This window comes from Amyelois transitella, chromosome 19 (assembly GCF_032362555.1).
Source record: "Amyelois transitella isolate CPQ chromosome 19, ilAmyTran1.1, whole genome shotgun sequence".
NCBI classification, from domain to species: domain Eukaryota; kingdom Metazoa; phylum Arthropoda; class Insecta; order Lepidoptera; family Pyralidae; genus Amyelois; species Amyelois transitella.
In genome coordinates, this window is record NC_083522.1 from 5,317,419 (window position 1) to 5,331,132 (window position 13,714).

The 13,714-nt window shown below is 33.7% G+C and overlaps 1 protein-coding gene across 1 annotated transcript in view; it reads left to right on the forward strand.

The window, feature by feature from the left end:
• Positions 1 to 13,714, forward strand: part of LOC106132698 (thrombospondin type-1 domain-containing protein 4) — a 97,679-nt gene that overhangs the window by 45,394 nt on the left and 38,571 nt on the right. The window contains exons 5-7 of the mRNA XM_013332196.2: positions 6,325 to 6,463; positions 6,877 to 6,979; positions 7,615 to 7,745. Coding sequence (XP_013187650.2) covers positions 6,325 to 6,463; positions 6,877 to 6,979; positions 7,615 to 7,745 — 373 coding nt within the window. The remainder of the gene's footprint in view (positions 1 to 6,324; positions 6,464 to 6,876; positions 6,980 to 7,614; positions 7,746 to 13,714) is intronic.

Here is a 13,714-nt window from a genome sequence, read left to right on the forward strand (position 1 = left end):
TTGCCGTGGAGCTGTTCGCGTTGTTTTGTATAGAAATATTAAAGATAATTTGATAGAAATAAAAGAATCAAAAAAATAATGGTGTCCCCATTACAAAATCCATAACACTAACAAACAGCGTGTCAAGTTAGATAAAATTAAAATGAGGCACTTACCATTCCAGATTCTCCATTATTTAAAACCAAATTCATGTCGAAAACAAACAAGGGAAGCAGTGAAGAAGATAAATGAGTGTTCAACTTTATTTTTTCCTTTTGTTCTCATACTCCGTCTTAATTATTTCATTATTATGGCGGTACGCACTGTAAAGATAAGGAAACAAGCCTATTAAGATATAGATATTCTTAACTTTTTTGTTTAGGAAATAAATATGTCAGATTACATTTCCATGCATTAGGGAGGGTTGTGTCAAATTGTAATTAAAGACACGCTCACAAAAAAATTAATATTAGCGATAGATTTCACTTATATTCAACAACGAAGGTGAAAAAGAACTTTTTGTAAAATATGAAGGCATTTTTTAATGATTGTATTAAGAATACCAATTTATTTAAAAAATCTTAGTTGTAAATTGGAACCTGTACCTATCTGAAGTACTAAAAGTCATTATTTATTTTCATAAAAATTCCTTTTTATTGCATTGCTTTTTATTAAATAATTTGCAAATTACCACTATGATAACCTAAACAAATATAGATAAATAAAATTCATCATAAATATCTAAACCTAAACCTGAAAAAGAAATATAAATTTATTTTTATTGAGTAAATAATTTTCTTCAATTAAATTTTAAATAATTAATTATTTCATTAAATGTAATATTTTTCAATTATTTTATTAAGTTAAACTCAATTAATATAAGAAATTTATCCATTTGGAAAGTTGGGGCAGCCCTACGATCCGGCCAGTCGCCACCATTGATCATAGATCACAATGATATCTAATGATACGGCAATCGATAAAGGAATCTGCCCACCGCGGAGGGTATCCACACTACCATTGTGATATAATTTGTTCAGATATTTTTGATACGAATGTACAATGAGGCTTTGGCCTAAACTTCATTATGATCAATATTTCTACTAGGTTCAAAGTTCCTATAAGTAATTTTATTTTTTTGTAATATACATATATTTATTCATTAATATGGTATTACTATATAAATCAGAATAATATATGAATCGGAATAATTAAAGAGAAACATAGAAATGGATATCTTACTAATTTTTGTGGAAAAATTTAGTTACTACCTCTCACCTCCGGGAAAGAAGCATGATTTGATGTGCCATGTTTTGTATAGTACGAGTATATGGGTAATAATTTACCTAGCGGTAATCAAGCGCTTCTCGTATTCGTAATTAAGTTAAAATAATATGATCTTTAGGACCAGTGTAATATGAGTATTTTATTTAACCGAAAACTTAACTTTATTTACAAAATTCAGGAAATCCAATCAAAAAAAAAAGAATACGGGAGACTGTTTAATTCTAAGACTAAAAAATTTGAAATGTCTTCTTTGCTGCAATAAAGAAAATTATTGACATTCTAAGAAACAATTGATTTGATTGTTTCTTTATTTGTGATTCCTACAATAATGCATCTCTAGCAATCACTCGAGATCGTGCCGACACAGGAATCGAGACTCGTGATAAATTGCACAATCGAATAACAGGACGATAATATTCCACTCATGGAATACGCGAAATTCTGTAAGAACGAGGGCTGTAACATCTTTGTCGGTTACTGCAAAAGTAATTTAATTTTTTGTGTTAAGTTTTGCTCAAAATGAAAATATGTCGCTTAAATTATAAACTGGTATCATTCTTTTCTTTGAACTTAATAATTCAGATTTAAATACCAATTGACAGCCATCTCCTTTATTGATCTCTACAATCTGCGCGAGAAGAGAAACAGTTTACATACACTATGGTTTTCTTAGTTAAAAGGCCAACATAGAATCTTGTGTAAGATGAATGTTCTAATTCCCTATTACAATTTCTATGGAAAAAGATTGAGGCATCGTATTCTTAAGTTTTGACAATCACATGGAACGTGTTTAATTACTTTGGAGAAAGTAGAAAAAGACACCAAAAAAGGAATTCAAATTATTATTTTTATATTAACGTATAAATAAACATATAAATGACAGCATGTTATACACACATCAAACAATCAACGCGGCGAAAATCGAAATCAAAGTAAAAATGTCGAGTGAGATGTGGTTTTGACAGATTCGATTGGACACGAGTATTTCATGGACTTCACCATAGAGTCGAGTAATCTTAAAACTTTCACATCAATGAACTGGCAGTTGAAATAAAAATAAAAAATGTTAAAATTAGCTTAGTTAATTTCAAAAATTGTTTGAAATAATTTTGGTCAGGCTTAATTAAGCGGTCAAGAGTTCATTGGAGCACTCGTAGGATATTTTTTAGGTATTTTTACAACAAAGGAAAAGGGAAACGTAGGTCTACTCGTATGACTCATCACTTACGCCTCTTTCCAGTTTGGAGTACCTACCAATTTTAAAATGAAATTAAACACTAGCGATCCGCCCCGGTTTCGCACGGATAATATCTACAGATTTAAATCATTTAAAAAAACCTTTTTTTTCAATATTTCAAACAGTAATAAAATCTAAAAAGATTAAATTTTGTCCAAATCACACCATATCACAGGAACTTCAAGTTGAATGGATTTTAAAACTCGACCAAAGTCCAAGTCCAAGTCAAAGTTCGAACAAAGTTGACCTCTACGATTTTGTGGCAAACACGACAATCCAAATTAAGGTAATATTGAACCATTGCAAGGTACAGACATTGTTGAACTGAACATGGATTCCCACATTAGGGTTTGTATGCATGCCGTACGTACAGCTGTGTACAGTCAGATGAAGAAATATTTCTATGCATAGATAGCTACTAATGATTAATATGAACCAAGAAAGGGGTAGGCCGTATGTCCTAGCGATGGGTCAGGTCAAGAATGAAGAGAGTTTTGGATGAAGATGAAAGGCAGAAAGAATGTAAGAATCGTGGCAAGTAACTTCCAACTACATCTTTTTGTAGTATCTGCCTATATTATGTAAGCAACTAAGCATGTTGATAAGAATAAATCTAGCTTTGTAACTATATACCTAATTTTTTTTATTTTAAAAATAACCCCATGTTTAGGTTAAAGCTTACCAACATTTATAATACTTACAGTCATTTCCAAAACCATTATCAATTTTCGTGACGACGGTACGTATAACAGTTACAATCTCAGCAAACAACATAAAAAATCGAAGAAATGATTTTGACAAGCTTTCTGAGTGACGCAAGCCCTTTCGCTAATCACGCCTCGTCTCGATCGTTATCGCATTGTTTACACGATAATCGAGTTCTCATTTGTGTGAACCGATTTTTATTGCAAACTCATCGTGTATCGTTAATACGAATAGAAAGTGAAAAGCTTGTTAACTGCTAAAGTTTAAAATAATTTATTTTGCTGAACTGAAGCTACACCGTTATTTTATAATTTTCTTTCGAACATTGGATAATTGCGGAAATAAATAGAACAACTTTATAAAAATACATAATAGCAGCTACAAATTTTCTATGTGTGTGTTTCACTGCATTATGATACTGAAAAAGCACAATATAGCCTATGTGTATGTAGACTCATGTCATCCTCATTAGTGAAAAAGATGTGAAAATTGATTTGTGACATTGGTTCTAATAATTTATCCACAGATTGATTTTCCAATTTATTTTAACAGCGATTTAACTAGCGGAACAAAGCGCGTTTCCTACAATTTTATGATTACTCGAATAGTTACATGCGCATGCGTCACTTTTGAACTGAAATTCTCTTTAGTTCTAAGCAAATTACATCATAGATTATGTCACTATTTCCAAATATTCCTCTTTGTTGATTAGTAATGGGATGAAAGTTATATGCAGAAGTATCATCATCAGATCAGTCAGTATCATGTAAATCAATGGAATATTGTTGTAACCAGAATAGTTTAGAAAAGACAAGATAGATATCATGAAAAACTCTTTGCCTTGTTATTAAATAATAGCTATCTGCAACTTTTACTTGAATTGTATTCATTAGAGCTTTTAATTTAACACTTGCCCCGGCCTCGCATGGATAGCATTGATAGATATTAACCTTCCTCAGAAAACCCTCTTTCCTACATTTCAAACAAAAAAAAACCGTCTACAACTTTTCGAGATTAGCGTACACATACATACAGAGAAAATAGGGATAGGAAAAATCGATTGAAATTTATTATTTAATTTTATTTAGTATTCAGTTAATATTATCAAATAGTCTTTGTTTAAATAATCATTAAAATAAAAAGTTTCACACAATGTAGCCAAACCCTTACACATTCCAATCATTTGATTGCTCTCGTGTAAACAATAAAACACGTGTATCATCACGCATCTATATCATAAGTTAGCTATTGTAAAGAGATAGACATTGATAGTGTATCGTATATTTTTAATTACGAGACTAACAAAAGTCGCTGGTGGCGCCCCGCGGCGACAAAGCGCCGCACTAATGAATACTGAAACAATGAGGTTTCATTATATATTGAAAAAAGGACAGCTAAGAAGAAAACTTTTTTGTAACAGAATAAGTTTGCCGAAATGATAAGCTGAACTTCCTGATTATAATGCTTGACAACTTGCACAACTAGAACGTACGATGTTAGTGAACATATATTTTTTATTCGAGGAGAACCTAATCGCTATCGTTCAATTTATTCGCATAAATTTGGGATATTCAGATAGAATAAAATTACTTTACTTTTGCTGGAATAGTATCTAAATAAATAAATAAGAAACTTTCATATGTATGAAAGAACAAATATGTTAAATTAATGTTAAATATAGATAACAATTTTCCACGCTACTTAATTTGAATAGGTTGCGCGTGAGTACAAAACTTCATTGATTAATATATTAACTAAAACATGAATAATAGAAACTTTAAGAAATTATATTTCGGATTTCGCAAAGTGAAATAAAAAGGTTAGCTAAATGTTATTACGATTATTTTTATAGGTCATTACCATTTGGTTGAGTGTACACGGTGACAAACTTCAAATACTAAATGTGCGTTGAAACGCTATTCTTAGCGGCGCCGTCGCTTAGGTTATAATTTGTAAATACCTGCTTATAGGTAAGCTCACGTGCATTTCAATTTTAAGTTTTGCATATTTAAATGTGAGAAGATTTTTAAGAGCGAGGCGACCATGTTTATTATTTAAGGGTTTAAAAAGAAATCGTTTTTGTCTTTGGTACATTAAATACATAGGTATATGTAACTAAGAAATAATAATAAATCCGATAATAGTCATTGGTATGGTCGATGTATAATGCAAACGAAATTCTATGCACTTTTGAACCGGCACGTTAGTCGGACAACTTAACCGCTCGACCATCGAAACTGTGACGTTTCAGTCACCGTGTTAGTGATACAAATTCCCGTATAATTCAACCAATTCTGAATAAATAACCGTTCCCACGCGAGAAACGAAGCACGACCGATTCAAACTAATAGTAATATATTAGTGTTTACTGAGATAAACACTTGGAAATATGGGAATCTAGGATAGCTCCATCCACGAGTTAAACCCACTTTCGTTCAAATACATGTTTAAATACTCAGTCGTGTTTGCACGTTTAAACTGTAAACATAGAATTTATTTACTACTTTAAATGGTCAAAGCTGTTCAAGCTCGGACTAAACTTTATTTGAGCTTATAAAAGGAAAAATTCAGGGGCACTTTTTCCTAAAAAGCGACACTTTCTGTTGTTAAAAAATATTGTCAATGGTTTAATTTGTCTAAGCCAATAGATACTATAAGAAATCTGCATACCTAAGCAACTGAATAGGATCACTTCTTCCACTTCACACCTCACCAAAAATCCTTATCTTCAGGATCGCAGTCACAGGTGGATCCTGTGTTTCTCTCCGAAGGCCGCAACCTGGTCTTACGCCATGAATATGATGGGTAATCACACTTTTAACACAAAGGGTGTGGTTCCGTTACATTTAAATTGTCTTTAGTTTGTCAGTCGCCTTATCGTCAAAGCCCTTCAAAGTTTAAAAATCTTGCTTCCATAACTCAGCCATCCAGCCCCTGTAGCATTATACCTACGATGCCGTTTTCATAATAAAAAGCGAAACAGTAATGGATTTTCGCAGTGGCAATTGAATGTTGCCATTGAGTATTTTCTACCCCACAAGGGATAAACTCCTCATATAATTGTATGTATTCTCAATAATTTTCAAGGTTACTCATTGTAAAATCACACATTTCAGATTGCGTCGCAGCAGAAGGAGAAGGAAGCTGTCCAGAAGTACGGAGAGAGCGAGACAGCAACGGGACGTGGCCGTGGTGCGAGGTCCAGACCCCGATTGTCCGGGCCTAGCGCGCCGGTACCACGAGTGCAATACTGCGGTGATTATTAGATTTATATAATTATTTGTATTTTAGACTAAGAAGAATACTGTTATGAAAAGTGCGACAGAAATTTGAGATCCGCGCCAAAACACGATTCTGGGTAAGTTAGGTTTTTACACTAAGCGACTCCCGTGTAACTTTTGCAGCCTTACGGGTTACATTATACATTGAATCCTGGTTTCCCATCCAGTTGCCTGAATGTACCAGTACAATTTAGAAACGAAGCGTTTCTTTTAAGTTAAATACTCTACCAGCTCAACCACCGACTCTCCCTTCTGGAAATCTGGTTTAATTGACAAAATGTAATTTTTTTCAACTTGAAACACAGGAAACCAGCGTGATACTTGAAACATTAAAAGAAGAGAAATCGCTTTATATATTGCTATTATATTTTGACTGTCTCTTTTCAGCCGTGTCCCGGCCCGCCGCGGGACTCCCGCGCAGAGCAATGCGCGGTATACGATCGAAGACCATTTCGCGGACGATTCTACACATGGGTGCCTTACGTTGATGGTAAGTTTAAACTTAGACTTAGTCGATATCCTGATCTTAGTAACTTAATAATAAATTATAATATAAATTCGCATTTTCCCGCGGCTATCTCGTAGGAATTTCTACAAAAATGTCGCTTATATTTAATCTCAGGTACATAATTACTACATCCATGCGATATGTCATTAAGATTTATCTACCATAAGGGATAGGCTTACAAACTTGGGATTCTTTTTAGGCGATGGGCTAGCAACCTGTCATTATTGGAATCTCAATTCTATCATTAAGCCAAATATCTGAACGTGGTCATTCAGTCCATATGTATGTATGTATGTATTAATCCACCATTCAGCAATGAAAGCGTAACAAATATACAGATTTATTTTTACTTAAGTAGATATTTTTATACTATCCCAGGCCAAACATATATTTATTTTTCATCATAACCTGGCTAAGGATTGAACCACGGAACTACCTAATACTATTTAATACATATATCTATTACCTACTTCTGTAATCAGTAAAACCCATTTGGTCTGTGTGCTGATAGAAATTTGAATGACAACTATATATTTCATACCTACAACTTCCATTTTATTAACGAACAGATTTTATTCCAGCATATGACTTACACTTAATTTTTTTTTTAATTCCAGGCAACGCACCGTGCACCCTCAACTGCCGACCGCGCGGCCAGCAGTTCTACGCGTCCCTCGCCTTGGTTGCTGACGGTACCCCTTGCACCAAGCCAGGGTTCAGAGCCATTTGTGTCCAGGGAACTTGCAAGGTAAGTTGGAATGCTGAGTATGGAACGCCTGATGTATCACGGCGTTCCAGACTCGTGTGTTTTCCAAAATATAGAAGATAGTTACCTATGTAAATTTTAGGACTAAAATAAAGTTAAAGTCACAACTAGATCAAGGATTAAAAATAGGTATTTTATTGTGTTCGTTAAAAATGTAATCCTATAAGGATCCCACTTTTATGTTTTTTGAAACACAAGTGCAAGTAAAATCGGGGATAAAACTTAGTTGTACAGAAAGGAAAAGCAATGTTCCCTTTTCTAGTTAGTCGTACCTATTAGCAGCGCCATCTATTGTAGAGTAGCCGGTATATTACTTGTTGGAAAGTTAACCATACTTCAATAGGGTTCTTTATTATGCGAATACCACATTTGAAAGTAGTAAAACTTTATAAAGCAGGTGCTTTCCCACTAGATTATTTATTCTTGTAGCGTAAGAAATGCCGGTATTTAATAATAACTTGTCATTTACTGATGTTATAAGGGCCGCTGCCGCTTTCGCATAAAGCCTTACTGAGCCAACATGGAGATGGTCACAAGTATCTTTTAATAATGTTATGGTGTTTCTGAATGAATTTATATTCATAGAGTAGTGCGGTAACTAGATATTGTCTGTTTAAACTTAATCATATTGAAACTTTATTTTTTGGATGTTGTCGATAAAATTTGACTAGTTTTACAAAAATGTTTCCTTTGATCATGTGAGCTAACTGATGTTAATACGAGTATTAAACAAAGACCTCCAATTATGTTAAATTATATCACGTGGGATACTCTTCCTATTGATTTGGAAACAATACCTTAACGTCTACCTGACCTAATCGGGTGATCTTATAAGTCATCTAGGTACTAATATTGGAATAAACCATTACATTCTGTCCTATTTATAATTATTATGTGAAAGTGAGATGAAATATGTACTAAGTTGTTTGTTTTAAATTTGTTCGCGATTTTTCCACATTCATGACAACTACCTATAACTTTCACCCCAGAAAACTTCTACTCATGACAGATATGAAAAGTAAATTAATTTATTATTTCATTTATTATTCCCCTATAAATGCAAAATAAACAAGTAGCATTGTTTTAGTTAAAAACTGTGTAAGTAATAATTATAATAAAGGTTACTCGGATATGCGTAAAAAGACCTTGTCTTTACCCGAGCGAACCAACATCCAAATCTACGATCCTAATGGAATCGAAGTTGAATTTTGATTATTTAACTTCGATTCTATTATGATAGTCTGGTAGAAAAGAAAATAACACATTTTAACTGCCAGTTGCTTCTCTTCCCGCGCAGATTCTAAATGTCAATGAAGGAGGAAAAAATTAAAATTTTCGTTTCAAATCATGTGTTAACAAAGAACCAGTCAGTATCTGAATCTCAATTTCATTATAATTATAATTAATTATATTTCATTATTAATTATATAGGTCAACTGCATGGAATTCCATGCAGTTGACCTTCCAATCTTTTTGCAACTATTGCCTCTGTCTATCCCGTAAAGGACAAGAAATATGTATGCATTGTTCGAAAAACGGATAAATAAAAAATTATAAGCGGTCAATTCCCGTTTTCTGCTCAAGAAAACCGGGTTTACTAAATTAGTTCACTGGACCTTACTGGTCTTTCAACTATTGAAGCTAGATTTATCTATACGAGATTGCTAAGCAGACTATTTATCACTTTTCCCCATTACTTTTCCCAGGTAATTACATGTCTTATGGTATTTTGTTGATTGGCAGCAGACGCCTAGAGTGAAAGGACTAAAACAAGTTAATACTTAGTTAATAAGTACCTAGTGAAGTTCAAAGATTTTATGAGTCTATAGATTGTTGCTTTCTTTACATTTTAACTTAACTAAATGATCATGATCAGCCTCTGTTTCCAGACGGGTAGAGAGAGACTATGAGATACGTGCAAGATCCACGCTTACTTCCTTTGTTTCATCCACTTTTATTTTAATCTTTACCTTTATTTAAGCTCATCGGTTTTGGTAACTTTCACCAGAAGGTTCTGGATTTGAACAAGGTACGTTCGTTCTGTACCTTACTCTGCCAAAGTTTCAGCCATAGAAATGGGAAGCAGATAATACACACACGCAGTTTTCGGCACAGTTGTAAAGCTGGCAATAAGATAAAGTTATGAAGACTGGTGAATGGTGGATTTACCCTTGATAGTCTTGTTACGAATTTGAGGTTATCAGCAAGACTTTTGAAACAAGTGATAACACCTAGTCTTTTGTTCTTCTCAATTTTTTTCCAAAATGATGGCCATCCCATGACAAAAATTCTGGATTGGATAAGTTTCGTTAAACAAAGCGAATCCCATTTCAGATCCTAATATGCAACCTAGCAGAGAAACCGCAACTACGCAATATTTTCTCTCACAGCAATTTCACGACTATTATACTTCTTAATAAAAAATATCGACTGAAAGTTGTTTTTTCATTACGGACTTCGCTCATTATTATCCCGCACCGTTAGCTATTTTGCATGAATTTATTAATCTTGTAATTCAATCCCGCATCGTTATAGAATTAAACGCTTGCTACACAAGCCCAACATACAATTTTCTATATCTTCCATCACAAACATGAATATAACTAACATGATACGAAGCAACATATCTCGAGCATAGAATAAAGAGGCAATAGAAAAACTTGTACCTTTTTAAAAACAGGACTTCCAAACAGGAACTTGTTGGAAAAGTAAGTAGTACATTTTAATTTTGATTATGAATCGATAAATAATTAACGTTATTTTTTTTATTTTGTGCTCATGAAGTTACTTTTTCAGGATCACGAATTTTGAATGTATTTGAGGAAATCCTCACGAGAAATACTTCAACTCCTAATAACGAAAAAATAAACAAGATTAAAAAAAAAACATTTAACTCTATGGACTGATAATGTTATTTATGAATACATATGTACTTAGTTACAATTAAGGGTAGAAGATCTAGAGGGTCAAACAAAGCCAACACATTTCCCACTGACAACGATTACTGTATACGTGCCAGGTACTTCCACATTCATCTCTCTCTTCACGCAATAGCTCATCAGTTCAGGGTGCTCTTGACCTGATCTTACCCCAAGATTTGTCCCAATTAAAAGTAAAATTGTATTATTTGTACTAACTTCAAAGAGTTGAAAATCTACGTCAACATTATTTTATGCCTCGAGGCACTGATCCATCACATACAGTTCTAATGTTCTTGGGAACGTTGCGAACATATAGCGAAATAAGGTGATTCGTGAAATGTCCTGGCATTCATCTTGAGATACGTATTTACGTGCCGACACCATAGAAGATCATCTTTATTTGTAATACTCATTGTTAATTTTTTTTGCGACTCCTACAAAAAATACAGGTTTTTAGCACCCATTAAATGAAAGGTATATGTCTTTCTCTAGTTATATACGCGAAATTTCAAGATTGGATCAGTTGATAACACGTGAAATGATATAATAAACAAACAAACCAACTTACTTTCGCATTTATAATATTAGTTAGGATAAATACAAAATAATCATGTTGATGTAAGGAATTAGGTACCGTTCAAATATTTTTCATTGCAATAGTTTTGGGTCTATAGTGTGTAGTCCATATTGAGTCCAATAAACAATAGAGTTCCACACCGTGTTGCATAAATATGATACGAGTAGTTTCCTCACGATGTTTTTGCTAACCGTAAAATCATTGGTCTGCTGTCATTAGCCTGTCCTAGGATTCGAACTGGTACACTTTGAAACGGCCTCGATTTCTTAACAGTTACTAACTCCTTAACCACTCGACCACCGATGCTTTTCATGTTATCTAACTTTGTATATACTATAAAACAAAACAGTAATAAAATAAATATATAGACTTCCGAACATAACTTTAATAGCCGCTCTTGAGCTGAGACCGCCACTGGGCCTAACGGTATCAATTGTTTCTATACTTTCTGGTACGTTCCCATTAAGCTTCGAAAATTGTCCCTTTGTTTAAAATAAATATCAAAAAGCATGAATTTTGGCATAATGCACTTCTTCACTTCACTTCACTTCTAAACTTTAATCGAGTTTAAATTATGATTTATACCAGCTAGTGTGCGTTAGTACTGAATAATTAAAAATGTGACATTTGCAGACTCGCATTGCAAATCAGTTGCAGTCTGCCCCCATATATAATGTATGTCCTACCTGTATCTGTTATAGTGGCGATTGTTAGAAAACGCTTTTTAATTTTTTTTGTAGTTACCTATCCGATTTTTAAAATATCTTCATTTATTGATCATCTTTACCTATCTTGTTATGACTTTAACCAAATTTGTACCCAGTATCAAACATTATGATATAGAAGGAAGAGATCTATTTTCTGACAGTAATTGTTGACTACGAAGTATTGTCGATGGAACCACCACCATGATCGGAGGCTTTGATCTCCTTCCACCTGAACAAAATAGCTGTTTATATAGGGTTTGTAATCTAGCTAAGGGATCTTTGATATTGGTTTTGTATGCTGAATAATTTGATTGAAAGTTTAGGCCCTTTTTACATTCTATCAAAATTATAGGCTTTACGTTAGTAGTTTAAATGCAACTTCGATAAATTATGTCGACATTTGGATCGTTGAATTTTGATGTGCCTTGTTTGCCAACAGCTTCTTTACTCAATCATACAATAAAATCCAAAATAAGGGGAACTTATGATTAAACTCAGATTATTTTTAGAAGATAGGCTAGCAACCTCCAAAAGTAGACCCTCAATTCTATCACTAAGCAATTCTGCTCAACGGTGCCTTCGTGTCTTGTGATAATTGGATCTGTCTACCCCCTAAGAAATAACGACGTGATACATATGAGAAAAATACTTCAAAACCTGAAATTAATCTGCTAACTTACTAAGGCTGAATTAACTGACAAAGAACACAAAGCATCAAGTAATGATTTACTAAATGTTATTAATAGTTTGCTTTACAATCTACATGCCCCTAATGTGAAACATATGGCCACTAAAGTGGCTCGTTTACCGCCAAGTGTTTCGCTCACTGTGTGACTATCTGGTCGAATGAGTAATCAAGATAAATTTATGCAAATTCGATCGACAGCAATCAAAGTGCTCATTTGATTGATGTGGTGTTTACACAACTTGTTGGTTGTGGCTGGACGTTGATTTAATGTTTTGTTTGATGGTTTCATTAATATCCTTAATTATGTGAGGTGGGAAGACCTAGACGAACATATCTTGATCAAATTAAGGACGTCCTGGTGAAGGGTCAGGTCAAAAGTGCCCGAAACCGCCGAGCTTGCATGAAGAGAGTTATGAATGTGGATGAAGCAAAGGAAGTATGCAGGGATCGTGGCAAGTGGAAAGAGGTAGTCTCTGCCTACCCCTCCGGGAAAGAGGCGTGAGTTTATGTATGTATGTATGTATGTGAGTTATTCAGGTCAGATGTATATCCCTTTAGTGTCTCGCTAGCGATCCGCAACGGCTTTTTCCGTGGTACTCACATAGCCTCTTACACCCACAAAAGAGGTAATTAGCGGGGAAAAAAAATCATGATCGCTTACAAACTTCCGAAGATTAGCCCTTACAAAAAAATAATCGGTTACAAACAAGTCTGACTTAATCATTCACAATATTATATTGTTTTCTTCTTCTATCATGTCAATGGTTTCAAAATTAGCCCAGAAGGTTGCGATTTCCGCTATTTTCATATTTTTCTCCTTAAATGTATTTTTAAATTATAGGACAAGTCTACTAAGTATATCTCTTTGCTATACCATTGACTATGGATCTCAAAGAAAGTCCAAATAAAGTTCAAAATCTGTATTGCCACTTGTTTTGCTATTAGGTCGCCACATAACCGCTCTAACAAGCTGGTCTTCAAACGCAAATTGGTTCTTCAGTTCAGATGCAGCGGCCTCTCATTATGATACAATAAATTTATCGTTATAGTGAATAGCT